Source organism: Elaeis guineensis, chromosome 4, assembly GCF_000442705.2.
Source record: "Elaeis guineensis isolate ETL-2024a chromosome 4, EG11, whole genome shotgun sequence".
NCBI lineage: Eukaryota > Viridiplantae > Streptophyta > Magnoliopsida > Arecales > Arecaceae > Elaeis > Elaeis guineensis.
Window position 1 is genome coordinate 28,123,351 of NC_025996.2, and position 21,447 is coordinate 28,144,797.

At 32.0% G+C, this 21,447-nt stretch overlaps 1 protein-coding gene across 1 annotated transcript in view; it reads left to right on the forward strand.

Annotated features, from left to right (window-relative positions):
* Positions 1–21,447, forward strand: part of LOC105043118 (CLIP-associated protein) — a 54,434-nt gene that overhangs the window by 25,303 nt on the left and 7,684 nt on the right. Inside the window, 7 exon segments of the mRNA XM_073255978.1 lie at positions 2,958–3,062; positions 3,165–3,239; positions 3,328–3,396; positions 3,503–3,571; positions 4,572–4,673; positions 19,425–19,556; positions 21,129–21,288. Of these exon segments, the coding sequence (XP_073112079.1) occupies positions 2,958–3,062; positions 3,165–3,239; positions 3,328–3,396; positions 3,503–3,571; positions 4,572–4,673; positions 19,425–19,556; positions 21,129–21,288 (712 nt within the window).

The window sequence follows — 21,447 nt, forward strand, 5'->3', positions numbered from 1 at the left end:
ACAAATGATCACACATTCCGATTCACAGAGGTGTGAGTAAAAAGGCTCAAAGTATTTATCTTTCAATTGGAGTTTATAGCTGATTTTGTTTGCTGTTATCGTGTTGATCATACAGAATAATTCACCTATTATTTGAGTTCACTTTTATTAATCTCAACTGGAATTTAAACGTTTGCCAGAAGTAGAAAAGTTGTGGCCAATACGGTTCCACAGTTAACACCTATCTAGTGTTTTGGTTAGTTTCAGCTGTAAACAGCAGATGTTTTCCTACTTAATTATACGATTCATATAAGATTCACGTTCATGTAAAATTCATGTTGCACTGGTGATAATTTTTGTCCTTTTCTTTAATCACTGTTGTAAGACAACTTGTAAGAGTAGTTTAAATAATCTAGGATAATTCCTAAGTGAATCAGCTTCATATTTGAGATACACAGCTCATCTGCAGAAAATCTTTTATAAGCATTAACGTGTACAAGTTCCGTCGCCTTGCTATCTCATTTTCCTTGCATATAATATGATATTTGTCATATATTAGATGTTTAATTTTATCTAGTGAGCCTGTCTAAATGCGTGAAGTATTTCTTCTATACTTGTTTTGTTCTGCAGCAGCCAGCATCATCATTGACCATAAGTACTTCAAGGTAGATGTTATATACTATGATCTTAGATTACTTCAAAAATGATTTTGGAACTTAAACAAGAATTAGATTTCACTGTAGAAAGACACATCAGGAAAATGCCTTTTGGAATGTCTTGTTGGAATGCTTGATTCATGGTCTGGTGAGGTATCACCATTAAGGTTACGTGTGGTGAATCTGGCCTTGATATTGGGCGGTACTGAGGACTTTAAAGTAGAACTTACCACAAGAAAATCCTGGTATGATCCTTGACTTTTAATCTCTTAAGTTAGGTACATAAAGCACTTGGTTTGGCATAGAAAGAATGCTTCTGTGGTCGTGAACTATTCTGTTGACCTGATAATCTCCTATCAAACCTATTGATTATCAAAATGCCTCCAGATATTGAGGACAAAGCACTTGGAGGCAGAGTGATTTGAAAATATTTTCTATCAAATTCGTTTATCAGTTTGTGGTTAATTGAGGAGGTTGGAGTTTCTTTCTTGATTTTATGCCAGTAGTTGTTTCCATCAGAAATTAGTAGTTTGTTTTTGTGGTCTAGATTCAAAGCTTTCAAACTACTATGGCTGAAAAATGTGAGATTCGGGAGGTTATTGTGCTAGTAAGTTCAGTTTTCTCGGAGATAATTGGAGGCTTGGAGCTCATTGTCATTTGGAAAAGTGCTATCAAGTTGGAAGTGTTGTGTTGAAAGGCATCCTTAAGAAACCTCAAGTTGAGGTTTCAAGTAGTAATATAGAGTATTTTAAATATGTTTTATTTTCTAAAGCACGCCTTTCCTCCCCCCCCGCCACCCCTTTTTTTTTGTTGTGGGGGAGTGTGCATTTTAGACAAACACAAATACATCGCCTGTTCTTCATTCTGTTCATATGCTTGTGGACTATAAGTTAGGTTCCACTTAGGGATTTTTGTTAGTCCCTTTTAGTCTGATTAATAGTGTCAGACATTAGTTGATTGGATTATTGTGCTCAATGCAAAATTTATTGGGAAAGTGCTCTCTCTGCGACACAAGCTCCTGAAAGTAGTAGCACCAAGGTGGCACCCTGTAATCTTTGCACTCTCCTTTTTTCATTATCTTTCCATTTTTGGCCAACTTATCAATAGCATTTCCGTTTAAGAGTACGTTCTGTTTGTATGTCATGCTGAATGCTCGAAAAAGGATGAAGATTTGGTATTGTGTATTTTTCTCCCTCCTTTTTAAAATTTTATTTTATGAGGGTGATCTGGGGTTATTTGTTAATGGGTTTAGATTAGGCTTGGTAAGTTGAAGATTGAGAGAATGTAGAGGATTTGGACAGAAATTAGGTATTAGTGTAAGGTTGAAAGAGACTAGGATGAGATAAGATTTTCCTGTGGAATACAAGCAAGGAGGTGATAGAATTCCAAGCCTAGATGAGACTGGGCTTCCTTTCCAAGGACTAAGCCTTGGTGTGAGTGTCATCTTGGATAGGGAATCTGCCTGTAACTTGAATTGATTATCCAGGCTAGCTTGGGGAACCCAAGCCAGGGCTCACTGAGTTGCAACCCCGAATGACTTCCTGTGATTTGTTAGTTAGTGTAAGGAACAAGTGAGAATGTCAACTTCAAGATTGGAACTATGAAGAATGCATGGTGCATTATAATAAAGTAGGACATTGTTACCCATGTCAGAGCCAACTGCCTGAGTTTGTCAAATGGTTTATAGGGTGATGAAGAATAAATTGAGATATTGTTATAATGTATAGTTTGGATTAAAGGAGACCCCAACAAAGTAAGGCACAAATTTTCGAAAGAGGACATTACTGTGTCATAGAAAATGCTAACAATTTGTTAAAAAGAATTTGAAGAAATTTGTTTTCACTGCAGTTAGCCTTTAATTGTAAAGAATGGGTAACATGGATTTCTTAATTTTAGCTAAGTTTGTGGGATATGGTTGCTAGTTAATGCAATGTATTTATTGAATCGGGGCTGTCAAATAGTTAGGAGATCCAAGATGATAGATGTCGCCAATAAACCATGCATTGCTTATCCAGCTTAATATATAACTCACACGGTCATCCTGCAACACTACTGCGTTGCATATCAAATTTGTACTATGCTGGGTAAATTAACCTTTTAACATTTCCCAAGACATAGACATCCATGGTGAACGTTTTATATGAATGATCATGCATATCTAGTTGGTACATTGTAACTTTATTACAAAATTACGTGATGGCATATCATGGTTGGATAATTTTCTTGGTTATGATATTTGTCATATATATGTTGTTTTCCTAGAAGGCTTAGACAATTGGATATTAGATGTTTGCACACTCTAATTTCAGTTATTGTCTGCAGTACTTCAATCAAATTCTGACAGCTGTACTCGAGGTTTTGGATGATTCAGATTCATCCACAAGGGAACTTGCTCTTTCTTTGATTGTTGAAATGCTAAAAAATCAGGTTTTGAACACCTAGCTAATATTTCTTGCAATAAGACAAGCAAAGTACTTTAACAGTTGAGATCGTCCCCTCTTGCTTGCTGATATGTTCTAGTGCTTTCAGAAACAGGTGATGGAAGATTCTGTTGAAATTGTTATTGAAAAATTGCTTCACGTGACCAAAGACATGGTTGCAAAGGTATCACACTCCGCTCTTTTCTGCTCCAGCTGGTCCTGCCATTATACTTTTATTGTATATTAGTCCATTTCATTTGTTGTTCTTGCAGGTTTCAAATGAAGCACAACAATGTTTGAATATTGTGTTAGCTCAGTATGATCCATTTAGATGTCTTTCAGTACGTGAATCTCACAATAATTGTTTATTAAATTGAATTAATCTTGTCCAAACTTCAAACTAAACATCTTCATCATGTGCTTTTGTTTTCTTTGCAAACTCTGCAGGTTGTTGTACCTTTGTTGGTCAGTGATGATGAAAAGACTCTTGTTATTTGCATTAACTGTTTAACCAAGGTAAGTTATAACAATCTAGCATCATAAATCATCCTAAATAGCTGTCTTAATTGTTACCACATGTGTTACTAAGCCTCAAGAAATTTATGATATAGACTATTGCAGTGTAAATTCATTTTGCATATGACCTGCACAATCAGCCCAAAATTCATCATAAAAGCTATAAGTCGTATAACTATGTTTACCATAAGCTGGTTCATGTTGTACCCCATCTTTCCACTATCAAATGTTACCATATTTATCATTGCATCCCTTTAAGTACCATATCTATCAGTGGAAATGGTGCAGTTGTTATTGTCATTGCAATACTTGTTTCATTGTTCACACATCCAAATCCAATCAACCAACATTTAAGTGGAAGAACATGTTGATAATGGGAATTACAATGAATATAATATATGTTTGTTGAGGACAAATTTAGAGCTAGGAAATTTTTTTTTTTTTTTGAAGTTCAACAGTTCTAATCTCACAGCTCGACATTATTCTTGTGGGCAAAGGAGAAAGTTTCTTTGGTTATGTGTTATTATGGTTTAGAGCTTTTGCTTAGCTTTCTTCTTTGAGAGGATAGCAATTTGATGTTTAGAGGTCTCAATAAGAGAACATAGATCTTATATCTGTTAAGAAAGAACAAAAGAAGAAATAAATGCAGACAAGCAGATTTTGGAGAAAAAGAGAGGTGACTGGGTATCCTTTTAAGATGGTCCAAGTTTTGTTTGCAGTATTGATTTATTAACCCAATCACATCAATTTCTTATAAAAGTATCGCCCTGTGTAACTGAAGCCTGCATAAGGTAAAGTCATACAGTTTCTGTTCTAAATCAGACTTAAAATTAAACTTGCTCCTTATAATTGGAAATAACAACAATGATAGTAACAACTGTTGCAGTAATTTCTGTATAGAGGGTATAGATGTCATTTGCAAAGTTGACATTCTAACACTGAAGCAATTAAGACTGCTAATTAACATTCTAATGCTGAAGTTTCTTTTCAAATTTTTCAGCTTGTTGGTCGGCTTTCACAGGAGGAATTAATGACTCAATTGCCATCTTTTCTACCTGCACTTTTTGATGCATTTGGAAATCAAAGTCCAGATGTTCGAAAGGTATAGATTTTACTTTTTTAAGACGCCAATGGAGTTATATTGGTACATTGTGCATTTTCTACTCTACAGTTTTTAAAAATGCCGTTTGGTTCTTTCATAAAATGATTTTTTGGGGTATTAGACCTTTGTGCAAGGAACTTTAAGTTGCCGCTTTTCATATAAAGCGTGTGCCAAAAGGGGGAAAAAAAAGTAACTCCAGGTACAAATTTTTATTAATGTTGCCAAATTAAATAAATTGAGACATATTTCTATGGGCAAAACAAGCATGATAACCTATGATTCCCATAAGCAAATATGGAAAATACGATGCTATTCCATAGGGTGCGGGTCCAAAAATATAAAATGTATATTAGATTTGATTGCCATCGTGGTAATACTATTTAGGGAGAATAGGGATGAGAACATATTGGAAATTATATGATAGTAAATATGTGTAACATTCCAATACAATGAAACCACCAAACAACCCCCTCCCCTGTCCTCACACACACACACACACACACACAGAACCCACCATCCCTCCTGTTCTTTCTTCTTTCTCCCAAAATCAGGGTCAGTTTATAGGATTGACTTACTAGTTGTTTTAGGCAAAGCATAAGTGAGGTAAGATGTTGTAATAAAGATGCGAATCTAAATTCCTTGAAAGAAGGCATGGCAAGAGAGCATGTTGGCACTTGTTCATTGAAAGAAGTGCATGATGTTTGGGGCTTATGGTCGACCCTTGATGAAGGGTGGTTGTTACAGTAACCTGTTTATTTCTGAATAAGTTCAGAATATTTGGTTAAGAAGCTCATCTTCGTGAAGCTTAGGCCCGAGTCAAGCTCAAAAATATATGATGTGATCATTTGTATACCTATTTTAAGTTTAGAAGTTCTCTATAAATGCTAGAATGATTGAGAAATTGGCAAGCCTTAAAAAGGAAATCTCAATTTTCTTTTCCCTTTTCCAGCAAACCCATTCTACATGTAGATTTATAGCTCTATAGGTTCTAGACTAAAGAATATGTTGAACTGGAATTCAGCCAAAGAACACCCTTAATGAAGTCAAGCTCTAAAGCTCATTTAATTGGTGTGACTTTATAATACCTCTAATAGTTTATATATGTAACTGTATTCTTTATAAATTCGTACCATGTTTACTTTTTCTCTATGAATTTGGCATTATGCATATCTTCAAATTCTCATTAATAGGTTTATTGGTGAAGTCTGACTAGTTACGGATGGCGGCGAATCAAGTTGGGTTAAGTTGTGTTAATAATTCCAACCCAAACCCGGCCATTTTATTCAAAAGGTAACCCAACGCAACCTGCATAACCCATTCATATAATGGTTGGGTCAGCTCAGAGATGCCTGTGTTGACATGCTAAAACCCATGTGGACACAACTAGCCTGATAGGTAAACCTATTAACTGATGTTAATCTATTTATTATCGCACCTAATTAACTTATCGCTGTATATTATAATACATGTACATCATTTTAACATATAATTATGTTCATATTCCATAGTTCGGTAAGGGGTCGCTTTCAGGTTTGCTAGTAATTGTGTTGATCCAACTTGATTATTAAACAGGTCAATCCAAGTCAGGCATCTCAGCCTCTAAACCCTAAGCTGACCCAATAAACAGGTTAGTCATGTCAAACAATTTATGACCTCACCTTGATTATGCCTGAGACTCTGCTAAATAGCATCAACTTTGTCTCATGTTGGTGCATTTGGTTGAGTATTGCTGCCCTTGTGTCTAGTATGTTTCACTACTTCCATGCTTCAGCCTTCGGTTGATCAGTGCAGTTTTTTAGATTGTGGAGAGCTGAGTTAAGGTAAGATGTTCTCAACTACCTATGGTCAGCTTTTTGTTTATTGATATTTCTTTTATTTTACCCTTTTGTGCCAATTATAAAGGTTATCTTAGACATTCAATTCGATTCTGTGGCTGAGATGGGGAGCAGCTCCATTGGTCCTAATCCTAATCACTAGTTACTCAATGACACTGCATCTTGTATTCCATCCTTCTCTCTCACCTTCCCCTGCCTTAGAGAGCAGACATAGGTTCTCTCTAACGTACTTTTCTTTCTGTTGGCGATCATATGCCCATATGGTTTTGCTTGTGCCTAATCCTTGGCTGCATCATTGTATCCTTTATGTCATCCCGTACCCCTCTCTGCATATCAGTAAATTGGTCCAAATTCCCATGGCTGCTCTCTTATTGTTGCCCCCTGGAGACCACGAACTTATCATTTGTCCCTTTCTCTAACTGCCTCTGCTTAACCCTTATGAGCAAAGCTGGATCTCAACCTTCAAAGCTGTGACAAGCTCTTGCCAGCCTATTCAGTTTTCTATCTGAACCTAGCTTGCTCCAGTTTGGTTCATTTGCATCCTTAGTTGCTCCATCTCTCTGGTATCATCGTCATTGTGTCCATTGTGAGAGAAAAGGAATGGGAACCATATGACATTCTTGAGAGGGAAAGGAACATGGAAACTAGGTCTCAAGTGGAATGGGTAAATGAGAAGAGAAACAGATATTGATATCTCATGTTATATGATATGTTATACTATATTCTAATAACAATGTATTAATATGATATAACCCGGAAAATTGTGAAGCAGTTAGTTACTGAACCCATCTCAATAAGGTTTCAGCTCGAATTCCAGGCACTGGATCTGTTGTTCCACCCAGTCTGATCATTTTTGAGACCCAAAGCTCAGATCTTGGTCTTGAACAGGTATATTTAGTGGTGTACTCTCCCCCTTGGACCATTGAGACCCAAAAATCCACTGGCCTAGTTTTGCTGGTTGGTTCCTTTAAAGGTGACATTCAGGTTTTCTTCATCTTAATTGTTCCTTCCTTTTATGAAAAAAATATTTTCTAGGAAACTCTACATATACATGTATTTTATGTATCAAGCTTTCTGAATATATATGGTTACTAAATGTTTAAATATTTAGAACATGTATACACCAATTATAACATATTACCCTGCAAATTTGAGTACATCTGCAATTTCATTTCTACTTGCCCTACTACTCCCTCATGTCTATTAAATTCTATAACTATGCATCTATTCCTATAAAATCAATATCTCTCTCTCTCTACACACACCACGCACACTCCGCGGTTATGCCCATGTTCAATATGATTGACTAGGCAAATGTAGTTGGACTCTGATTTCCGAGCCCAACTCTTAGATTGCATCCTTTTCTATTCCATTTTTGCCTCCAAACTGGAGAAATTGCAACTACCTGAGCTTTGCTTTTTCAATCAAAGTGTCCATATTTTCCTGATATTCCCCTTTGGTTCTCACCGCAATCCTACTTTTAGTGCCTATGCTATTATCTTGTTTCTGTTATGTAGTAACAGGAATTAGTTTATTGCTTTCTTTACTTCTAGAAAAGTGTCTTATTAGTGGTTCTCTCTGAGTTTCACTTTTTTCATTACAGTTCAGAACTAAAAAGTTTTCATTCTCCTTTGTTTACGTACCTTTCATATAAGCCATGTCTCAGTCCTACAGCATTCTCTACCAGGATAACGTAAGCAAGGCATCCATATATAAGTTATACTTGGCGTCTAAATGGTTAAGGGTATTTAGGGTCTGTTTTGGATGCTTATGTTGTCAAGAAATAACATCCCGATTTCTTGTAGTTTCCAGCAAAGGTAGTCCAACGCAAGGTGGTTTAAATGGATTGTGAGTGACTTAGATGCTCCTACTGCTGGTAATCGTGGATGATGCATTTGATTCAAATAGGTCAAATTTCGGTCCCTAAAATTTTGGGAAGAGGGAATCAATGACCTCTCTCAATATTTGCTAGCTTGATGAGAGCAGATATTATATTTGGATAAGATCATCTGGCATCCAAACAGTCCCTTAATATTCCTGGTTTCTTCCCTTGTGGGTACGTTCATGCTGATTAGTTATTGCATTGTCTGATGCCAAGTTATTTAACATTGTAAATGTTATTGGCCTTGCATTTTTTTTTTTTTTAATTATGTTAAAGCATCCGAATTTCTCTTGATTCATTGGTAACATCCCCACATTCCAAGTGGGAGAACTGTTTTGGTTCTTTTATAGAATTTCCATTTTGTGTTCTTTTGGTCTGGTCTGATTTGTTGTCTTGTCTGCAATGTGATGCATAGCAGACTGCATTGCTGATGTTGCTTCTAAGAACTTAAGCCAACCCTGACCATATGCATCATATATTGCGTATTATCATCACCGGTTTTATGTCCATGCTCTGCAAACATTATCGTTAGATAGACTAGATTTCTCACAGACTAGATCAGACATGTCATTTGCTACCCATGGTGAATATTGGAATATTTTGATTTATACCTGCCATTTTTATCCTTGGATCTATTTAAATGGGATTCGCTCCCTTTTCCCTCTTTTTTTTTTTTTTTTTTTTTGAAATTTTTTCAGACGGTGGTGTTCTGCTTGGTGGATATCTACATCATGCTTGGGAAAGCATTCTTACCGTACTTGGAGGGGCTTAGTAGCACACAGCTGCGTCTCGTTACCATATATGCGAACCGGATTTCACAGGCACGGTCGGGTGCTTCTATTGATGCTAGCCATTGATGCGTGTAATATATTGTATTTTTTCCTAGGATATGTTTGAACGAGTTGGTGGCATATTGGTTGTTTATTCATTAGTGTATATGTATAGTAACAAATCAAATGTCTCCTACAATAGGGAGGGATGGGTTTCCCTGAGTGGTTTGTGTTTTTTTTTGGTCGTGGGTGGTAACGACGTTTAATTGTTGTTGTGCAAGGGTGAATGTTGGGGTTCCATACTTTTTGTAACTTTCTTGTGCATTCCAAATTGTCTCTATTGCCGCTAAAATCGGTGCCTGTAATCTCCATGTTTTATTGTTGGTGTCCAAGAGTGGATGGTGGGGTTCTATGCGTTCTGCGACCTTGTTTGCACTCCAAATTGTTTGTTTCCATCGCCGCCGAAATGAGTGCCTGCAGCCATGAAGTCCACTTTCACTGATGAGTTGGAATTGGCGAGAAATTCTGTGGCGGTAGACCGTGGATTATTTTTGTTCCTCCAAAGACGAACCTGGGAAATTTTTTTATCTGTGCAAAGCAATTGTCAGACGTAGGAGCAGGCATGCCTTTGAGGGTTTGGAATTTTAGTCAGGAAAGAGAAGCTTAGCGCTAGGCTATCTCATACAATTTTTTTTAGCCGTGACAACTCAAAATCCCAGGCCGATAAGATAAATCTATGGCGGAGTTTTCTTGAGGTGGTGTTTGTTTGGGCATTCCTAATATTGCCCGTCGGGTAAGATGAAGCGCATGTGCAAGAGGAGCGTCAGATTGCCCTCCTGATGCTCCTGGGGTGTCTGGCGCTCTGATGATATATGAAGACACGGCATGCTTTATAAATATAATGGTAATTTTGGAAAGCATGGAAACCATTTTGTTGGTGGCCTTGTTCTCTGCAAGGCGGCAGAGCGAATGGTATTATGGAAATAACGTCTCCTCCCCGATGCTCCTTCACGCCGCAATACCACAATCTTTTTCTTTTCCCGGTTTTCGGCCGTCCATAGGATTTTGTTTGAATTTATGGCTAGCGTCGCTCTATAATTTCTTCGAAAGAATTCAAGGATTTCTTGCTTTCCAATTCTAGAAAACAATATGCGATTCTTTGTCGTGAGATATCGACTGATGGTTTCCAGAACCTCCGTTATTGTCCGTCAATTGTCAAAGGTATGTGGTAATACTAGAGGTTGACTATGAAGGTTTTGATACACTTTGCAAGATCGAACATTGTTTCTTCCACTAGTTTTTTTTTTTTTTTTTCCTTTCCTTTGATAATCCACCATGTTGATGATGATCGACGACATTAAAATGCCTAGAAGTGAAAAACCATGCATGTTAAAAGCTCGTATCCTTGCATGGAATAGATGCTGTGAAACAACATGATAAGTCATGTTAGGTCGTACCAGTTTATAAATTATGACTTACATATATTAAAACAAATGTGATCCTAAAAAAAAATGTGTGCATGTGTTTTTAGACCACAAAATATATAAAATATCATAATAACCAATTAAAATTATCAAACTTTGAGCCATTTCATGCATGAGCAGGTAACTCTAAAATTCATAAATTTTGGTTTCAGTTGTTTTAAATGCTACAAATTACTATTGATAGCATTGATCATCATTTTAAATGCCCATACTTACTTTTGCTTGGAATATGTTGAAGTCCCACGTATTTGTAGTCTATCATTAATATGCCCATAATTCATCCTCCCATGTCATCTTAGAAGGATTGTTAAGGTGAAATTATTGGAAAATTTTCATAATAATCATGATTTCATCCAAAAAGACTAGTCAAAATGTGTTATTTGATTTTTTTGTTCTTATATAAGTACTCAAAATATACCAGTGCAAAATTAGTATAGTATTAAACATTTGCTTACACGAGTCCTTACATATTCGTCCCTTTAACCCCTGGCATCTTTATTAGACATATCTCTAAATTCAATCAAATCCATATGCAAACACATAGTGATTAGCTTGTATTCAGTTTTACTGGACCTATACTTCAGTATCCTCCAAGTCCATATGGACTATATGCCAAGTCCATCTGATACTATTTCTGTCATGCCCCAAGCCTAAACCCACCATCCATATCATATGCCTTCACTTGAGTGGTGGATTTGGGGCTTGATATATTGATGTAACTAGCGAAATTCTTTGTACACTACCTGCGGTGTAGAAAATCTACCATGGAGCATACCACCTTATCTGATTGGTCCATGTAGCGCTCTCATGGCATGACGTAATAGATGTCGTTTCATGCCAAACTGGACGTCTGAAGGTTTAAAAAAATAAAGATAGTGTGTTGTTTTATCATCGAGTACATTTAATACGTGTTATGGTTTGTTTTTCAAATTAAACATGACCAAAATGCCCTTTCTCTCCAAAAAGAAGTGTTTTTACTATTTTGAAGACTAGATGGACATTACGAATATTGCTCTTTTCTCTCTTTTCTTTCTCATTTTGTTGAGCTTCTGCCTCAGCATCTGGATATCCACAATATGTCTTAACTATCAGAAAGTAAAATGCTATCTGTAAATCCTTTATTACAGTCTTTTTATAGTTTCTTTATTACAGCAGCTTCTTTGGTAGGCTTAAATAGAATTTTTTTTTTTAGTTCTGAATAAGCTTGCCATATATTTTTTTTTGAAAAATTATATAATAAGTCTAGGTTCATATTATGATATTATAAATTAAAATTATTGTTAAATTTTAAGATATCATAATGTTGTTAAAACTATCATTGGAAGATGTTTTACCTATAAAATATCATAATTTTGATCCAAGATATCATAAAAATATCAAAAAAATATACTTGAGAATATTTTACTTACAGGTTGGTATAATATTAACTTATAATATGATAATTATGACCTAAGATATAATAATATTGTCAAAACTATCTTCAAAAATATTTTACATATAAGATGTCATAATTTTAACATAAAATATCATAATTTTGATCCAAAATATTATAAAATTATCAAAAAATATAAATTTTGAGGTATTTTATATATAAGATATCATAATTTTGATATAGGATATCATAATATTATCAAAACTATCTTTGAAAGATATTTTACCTAAAGAATATTATAATTTTAGCATATAATGTCATAATTTTGATCTAAAATATATAAAATTATCAAAAAATATTAATTTTGATATATTTTACCTTCTACATATCATAATATTAGCTTAAAATATTATAATTTAGATCTACGATATCATAATATTATAATAAAATTATCAAAAATCATTAATTTTGAAGTGTTTCACCTTCTGGATATCATAATATGAACTTAGAATATCACAATTTTGATCTAAGATGTCATAATACCATCAAAACTATCTTTATAAGATATTTTACTTATAGAATGTTATAATTTTAACATAAAATATTATAAATTTGATCTAGGATGTTATAAAATTATCAACAATATCAATTTTGAGATGTTTTACTTTCTGAATGTCATAATTTTAACATAAAAAGTCATAATTTTAATTTAAGATATTATAAAATTAATAAAAATATCAATTTTGAGATATTTTATCTATAAGATATAATAATATTAATATAGAAAGTCATAATTTTTATCAAAGATATCATAATATTATTAAAACTATCTTTGAGATGTATTTTACCTATAAGATGTCATAATTTTAACATAAAATATTATAATTATATTTTAGAATATCATAAAATTATCAAAAATATTAATTTTAAAGTATTTTATCTTCTAGATATCATAATTTTAACATATAATATCATAATTTTAATCCAAGATGTCATAAAATTGATAAAAAGTATCAATTTGATGTGGTTTACCTACAATATGTCATAATATTAATCTAGAATATCAAATTTTGATTAAAATATCATAATATTGTCAAAACTATTTTTGAGATATATTTTACCTACAAGATGTCATAATTTTAACATAAAATATCATAATTTTGATCTAGAATATCATAAAATTATTAAAAAATATCAATTTTAAAATATTTTACCTTCTAAATATCATAATTTTAACAAAAAATATCAAAATTTTAATTCAGAATATCATAAAATTGATAAAATATTAATAAATTTACTATAAATATCATAATATTAATCTAGAATGTCATAATTTTGACCTACGATTTCATGATATTATCAAAACTATCTTTGAAAGATATTTTACCTATAGGATCTTATAACTTTAATATAAAATATCATAATTTTGATCTAAGATGTTATAAAATTATCAAAAAATATAAATTTTGATATTTTTATCTTGTGAATGTTATAATTTTAATATAAAATATCATAATTTTGATCCAAGACATCATAAAACTCAAAAAAAGTATCAATTTTGAAATATTTTACCTACAGGATATCATAATATTAACCTAGAATATCATAATTTTGATCAAAGATATTCTAACATTATCAAAACTATCTTTGAAACATATTTTACTGACAAGATATTATAATTTTAACATAAAACGTCATAATTTCTATTTAGATGTCATAAAATTATCAAAAATATCAGTTTTGAGGTGTTTTACCTTCTAATGCCATAATTTTAACATAAAATATTATAATTTTAATATAAAATATCATAAAATTGATAAAAATATCAATTTTGAAATATTTTATCTACAGAATGTCATAATTTTAACATAAAATATCATAATTTTGATTTAGGATATCATAAAATTATCAAAAAATATCAATTTTTGAGATATTTTACCTTCTGAATGTCATAATTTTAACATAGGATATCATAAAATTGATAAAAAAAATTTGATTTTATATAGAATGTCATAGGATATCATAAAATATCATAATTTTAATATAGAATGTCATAATTTTGATCTATAATATCTTAAAATTATTAAAAATATCAATTTTGAGATATTTTACTTTCTGAATATCATAATATTAATCTAGAATATTATAATTTTGATCAAAGATATCGTAATATTGTCAAAATTATCTTTGAGATGTATTTTACCTAGAAAATATCAAAATTTTAACATAAAATATCTTAATTTTGATCTAGAATATCATAAAATTATCAAAAAAATATTAATTTTGAGATATTTTATCTTTTGGATGTTATAATTTTAACATCGAATACCATAATTTTAATCTAGGATGTCATAAAATTGATAAAAAATATTAATTTTATGATATTTTACCTAAAAGATATCATAATTTTAACATAAAATATCATAATTTTGATTTAGGATGTTATAAAATTATCAAAAAGTATCAATTTTGAGGTGTTTTACCTTCTAATATCATAATATTAATTTAGAATGTCAAAATTTTGATCAAGAATGTCATAATATTATCAAAACTATCTTTGAAATATATTTTACCTACAGAATATCATAATTTTAATATAAAATATCATAATTTTGATCTATAATATCATAAAATTATCAAAAAATATAATTTTGATATGTTTTATCTTTTGAATGTCATAATTTTAGCATAGAATATTATAATTTTAAATTAGATGTCATAAAATTATAAAAAATATTAATTTTGAGATGTTTTATCTACAGAATGTCATAATATTAATCTAAAATATCATAGTGTTGACCAAAGATACCATAATATTGTCGAAACTATCTTTGAGAGATATGTTATTTATGAGACATCATAACTTTAATATAAAATATTATAATTTTGATCCAGAATATCATAAAATTATCAAAAATATCAATTTTGAGAATTTTATCTTCTATCATAATTTTAATATACAATATCATAATTTTAATCTAGGATATCATAAAACTGATAAAAAATATAAATTTTAAGATATTTTATTTATAATATCATAATATTAATCTAGAATATCATAATTTTGATCTAAGATTTTTAATATTATCAAAACTATCTTGAAAGTTATTTTATTTATAAGATGTATAATTTTAACATAAAATATCTTAATTTTAATCTAAATATTATAAAATTATCAAAATTTTAATTTTGATGTATTTTACTTTCTGAATGTCATAATATTAATCTAAAATATCATAATTTTAATTTAAAATATTATAATATCATTAAAATTATATTTGGAAGATATTTTATCTATAGGATGTCATAATTTTAACATAGAATGTTATAATTTTGATGTAAGATATCAAAAAAATATCAAAAAATATATTTAAAAAATATTTTATCTATAGAATATATAATATTAATATATAATATAATAATTTTAATCTAGAATATCATAATATTGTCAAAACTATCTTCAGAAGATATTTTATCTACAATATGTCATAATTTTAATCTACAATCTTATAATATGAACCTATAATGCCATAATTTTGACTTTGATCTCATAATATTGTTAAAAACCTTTCTAAATAGAAATTATGTCATCCTGACTTATATATAATTTTTCAAAAAAATTTATATGACAAGCTGTATTCAGAATTAAAAAAAAATTCTATTTAAGCCTATCAAAAGAGCTACTGTAATAAAAGAACTATAAAAAGTTTATAATAAAAGATATATAGATGGTATTTTACTTTCTGATGATTGAAACATGTTGCTAGATATCTAGATGTTGAGATAGAAGCTCAACAAAATGAGAAAAGAGAGAGAACAACAGCATTCGTAATCTCTATCTAGACTTCAAAATAGTAATATTTATTTTGGAGAAAATTGTCATGTTTAATTTGAAAAGCAAACTATGACATACATTAAATGTATTCGGCAATAAAATAATTCATTACCTCTATTTTTTTTAAACCTTCAGATGTCTAGTTTGACACGAAGTGACATCCATCAAGTCATGCCACAAGAGTGCTACGTGAACCAATTAGATAATGTGGTGCACTCCACATCAAATTTTCTACGCTACAGGCAGTGTACAAAAAATTTTGTGATGTAACTATATATTTTATTCAAGTATTTTGCAATTGATGCATCTTTTTAAAGTTTTGGGCCAATCAAGTCTCATAATAGACAAAAGTTATTACTGATGATTTTTTTTCTTATATTTATTTTTTTCACAAAGAATTGCTTGAGCCATAGTAAAAATGGTAGAAGGTGCTGTCACAATTGTGAATGTACCTAATAGTATCTTTCAATCTTGCTCATTTTATTATACATCTGCAATTCATTCTAATTGGACCAACCTCCCTAAAATGGGTATGCATAGCAATTTGTAATACAAATGATCATCTGGTATAACCTTTTAAATAAACTAATTATAGAAAAGTTAATGCCTTTGATAATCTCAAAGAAAATATGATAATTACATGCAAAAGATTGATGTGTCTTATTCTTCAATACATAAGACGAAAAAAATAATCGAGCAAGAAATAGTACAATAGTTATACTACTTTACCTCTTAAGTATATTTTATTGTGAAGAGTAATTTTCTGATATATATGGGACATATCAACTAAATTACTAGAGCATATTAAAAAAATAAAAATAAAATAACACAAGCAAAATATAGGAGGATATCAATATAAGTCAATTTTACAGCAAAAGATGTGCTAGAGTATGTTAGAGATAAATTAAACAAGACATAAGGAAGAAGTCATAATCTTATAGAAACCCATCATGAAAACAATAGAGACAAATCCCAAACAAAACTCAAAACCTGCAAAATGGTGAAGAAAATTTACACAAAAAGGACAAAGCTAATATCATTGCTCATTGTAGCCAAAAAATAATACTATTTATATGCAAGATTCCATTTTTAATCGCAAAGAAAACACAACAAATGAGATGACAAAATAAAAGAATGGACAAAAAAGTAAATATTTGTATGACATAGGCCTTGAGATTAGTGATGCTCTTAGTTGACAATAACTATATGGCCGATGCTTGCCGATGCTCAACATGGTGCATAGGGCCCTTCTAGATTTTAAACTACAATATTGATTTTATTATACTATTAGTAGAAATGATTTGAAGAGAAATCACTATAGAAAAGAGATGATATGTTGTACTTAATATGTAGTGACTATGGCGTGGATGTTATGGGATGGGAGAAAAATAAAGGAGATAAAAGATGGTTCGCTTGTGTAATCAAAGAAGTGGGGAGGGAGAAGAGAAAAATGTTACAACATATTTATGATAATTATTTATATTAATTAAAAATTAGCTTAAATTATAATTAAGATACTACAAATATAGCTAGTATTATAGCTTATGTATAAATATTATTTTTTTGAGCAGCTTTGTAAATAATTTTGTTCATTTGAATTTATTAAATACATTCCTAGGTAATAAGAAGAGTAGAAGACACTTATCAAAATCAACTTTTTCAATTATATATATATATATATATATATATATATATATATATATATATATATATATATATATATATTATATATATATATATATATATATATATATTATATGTATTGTTGCATTTGAACTAATTAAATACTTTGATATGGATAAGAAGGCTATAAGATACTTATCTAATTATTGGAGTTATTTTAGATATTTTGTTGGGTACAATCAAAATCCAACCTATGGCACAACTAGATGATAATACTCTCTAATAGATCATGATTAGATGGTCTGGGCAAAACTTTCTTTTTTTCCTTATGTTGCAAAAGCAACTTATTGAAATTTTCACAAATGTCTATTACATTTTTTGCTCGAAGCACTTTCTAGAAAAGATAGACAAATGTGTCCATGTAAATCTACAAAAATAGTTGTAAATCTTGGCCAAAATTTAAATTTAAAGCTACATAATAATTTTGTTTGCTTTCTATACAGCACGCATCACCTGCTATGTTATCCGTCAACATCAATTAGATATCAGAAATTTTTTTCCCTGTTCTTCCAATGTGTTGAAACCTCATCTATTAATAATAAATCATCATCTCGATTATAAAAGCAATCTTCCAGGGTCATAATTCACCACCATAAGATTGGCGAGTTTTCTGCAGCTCCTTTGGTTTTCTTTTTCTAATCTTTCAGGTAGCGTTCAAACGGACCTAAACTCACGCTGAGCGGCGCCAGGTTCGTCACGGGTCCACACCTTCTTCCTCATTTATTGGTTTCCACTTCCAAGTCGGGGTTCTTTTTCTGGTCAAAACGGTCGGTCTTCGTAAGAGTTGCACCCAAACCGTTCGTTGAACCGGCTCCTCTCATTTGGAAAACCCTAAACCCTAGAGACTTCTAGAGGCTCGTCCTCTCTTCTCTAAACCCCCTGCACCCCGTCCTTCCTTTCCTCCGCTCCATTCCCATCTGAGTTCCGCTCGTCGCCAACGCTAACCCTGAGCTTACTCTTCTTCTTCCGTCATCGCCAACGCTTCAATCCACTTGTCTCCACCATGTACCGTGCTGCGGCCAGCCTCGCCTCCAAAGCTCGGTGAGTAGATGGTGGAAATGGGGGAGTTTGATCTTTCTATTTATTCTCCAGTGGTGTTGAATGATTAGGGCATACGGTTTTTGCATCAAATCCACATCTTTTCTAGAGTTTGTTGCCTCTTCGGACCGTTCGGTATGTCGGTTTTGCTTGTTTCTAACGGTTTTTCTTCGTTTGGTGTTTTGTAGGATTGCCGGGAGCAGCAGCCGACAGGTGAGGAGTGGAAATTTGCTCTTTGGATATGTTTGGCGAGATGGGCTTTTATAGTACTTCAAAGTTTTCTTGTTTACCGTGTGTAGTCGATGTTTATTAGTTTGGGAGATTGATGATGTTGTTGGAAAATGAATCCTTTCAATCTTGTGGAACATCTAGGGTGTTAGAAGACCTATCTCCTGGTTGGGTGTGTTAACTTTTTTCTTCTCAAGATTTTGTTATATGGGATCTCTGAGATGAGATTTTATTTTCATGTAGAAAAATATGTTCTTTAATGATGTCTTGGGTTGCTTTTGATGCTTATCTTCGTAAGCAGGATGTCAACGCAAAAATATTATTGATTACTTAAGATATCCCGTTTCTTACGCATCTTCTTTCTCCAATTTGGTTTTATAATCTTTTCACCGTCAAGGTTTTGTGCTTGGGAGACTTCATTAAATGGAAATCTAGCTTCATCTAGAAGCCTGCTCATCTTAGAAGGGATTTTGATGTTTATCTAATTGTGGCAGTATTGTGGAACAAGGGAAAACATTGTTTTATAATTCATGTGTTTTGGTGCAGATATCAGATCTTGGAAAACATTCAGATGTATGCATTTTTGGTTTGATGTGATAACTGGGCTTCCATATTTTGCTGCAGATTGGAAGTAGGCTTGGTTGGAGCAGAAACTATGCAGCCAAGGACATCAGATTTGGAGTTGAAGCTCGTGCTTTGATGCTTAAGGGCGTGGAAGAGCTTGCTGATGCCGTGAAGGTGACTATGGGACCCAAGGTATGGACTTTTTTTCTTTTTTTCTTTTTTTTTTTTCCTCACTGATACATTGTTATAACCTAGTGACACTTGTATCACCACCCATATGAAAACACTCTTGTATTTATTCCTGAATTTGTTCAAACAATTTTTCAATGGAGAAGATTGTGTTACTTTGCATTCTTTAATTTTTCACCTGCATGGCCAGGGCATTTTCAGAACTGCATGCAAATATGTTTTAACTGAGAATTTTTAGCCTTCTGGTGGATGGATGAAGTCATCTATATTGCATCCTCTATAGTAAAGAAAGTTTCAAAATTTGCAGTCATTGTTAGATTCAACAAATGCTACTGCACGAGACCAAATGAGAAATACAAGATAATTGATTCAAATTTTAACATGTGAGAAAAAACAGAAATGCAGTATTATCTCATTAGTGTGTTTAGCAATGAGTGGTTAGTTCTAGGTTTTTATTGTAATTTACTGAGTACTAGATTGTCATTGCATAACAAATAAGCTGCTGACTTGATGAGCTTGGATGGTTACTCATTTTTTTGTACGTTATTACAGTTTCTGGACCTTTTTCCTTTTAAGGATGTTTTTGGGGTCTTGATGTATTTATGCTCTTTTGGCCTGGTGCAATCATTTTGTAATATGATAACGCTGTTATATTTTTTAATTGTGCTGTTAAAGTTTTTGATAGATTATTGGTTTAAATTTGTTTTCACAACCTTTTCTTGGCATTTGGTTGATTGCAGCTTGTCATATTTTGCTATTTATTGTGGCACGGGGGTTGCAATTGCTTCATTCACATTTACTGAATTTTGTTAATTACCTGATCTTCTCAAGTTCTGTTACAGTCTGTCTGCTGCTGATCTTTGTAGTTACCCTGATTTTTTGCACCATTGTCTCCTGGTCCATTATGAGGAAACCTATATTTGGTGGGCAAAAGACTTCAGGGATGACATGTATCATCTCCTTTTTTTTTAGTCATAATTATTCAGTTTTATTGTATGGAAGGGTTAAAATCTCATGTTTTACGAGCCCATCACTGGCCACTGCAGTAGGAGCTGGCACAAACTGGCAAACTGAGCTGTATTGTATCAGGATGCCCCTGTGCTGAGGATTGTATGATATGAGCTGGCCACTGATATGATACCAGTATTGTGACTTGAATCCTTCTGTCTATATATATATATATTATATATATATTATATATATATATATATATATATATATATTCTGTGATAAGAAATATGATCCCTAGAATTAGGGACGATTAATTTCTTCGAGTCTGTAAGAACTGTTCTATATAATCTGAATTACTTGTCACTACTGCTCCATGCTGAAGATGGTAAAACATGATCTACTATTTCTATTGGCCCATATTACCTATATTTAATGTGACTGAGCTGTGTAAGGCTGTAGCCATTGGAAAAATATATTGGTTGAAGTGATTTAAATTCTCATCTTATTTTCACATTTTTATGATTTTGCTTTATGATTTTCCAGGATAAATTGACCTTTCATAGTCCATGATTGAATTAAAAAATGGATGTCAAATTAATGTTTTTGTTATGTTTTGGCATGAAGGGCCGCAATGTTGTTTTGGAGCAAAGCTTTGGCGCACCAAAAGTTACAAAGGATGGGGTGACTGTTGCAAAGAGCATTGAGTTTAAGGACAAAGTGAAGAATGTAGGTGCAAGCCTTGTGAAGCAGGTTGCTAATGCAACTAATGATGTTGCTGGTGATGGTAAGTTTACATCTATGTAGGTATCACATGAAGCTAATGCCATCATTTATTCCCATATGTTTTTGAATTCATAGTGCATTTTGTATTTTGAGCTAACAAACTGATTTGGATGTTTCACTATTATCTTGCTTGTCTAGCAAATACCTTAGCTGTTATTGG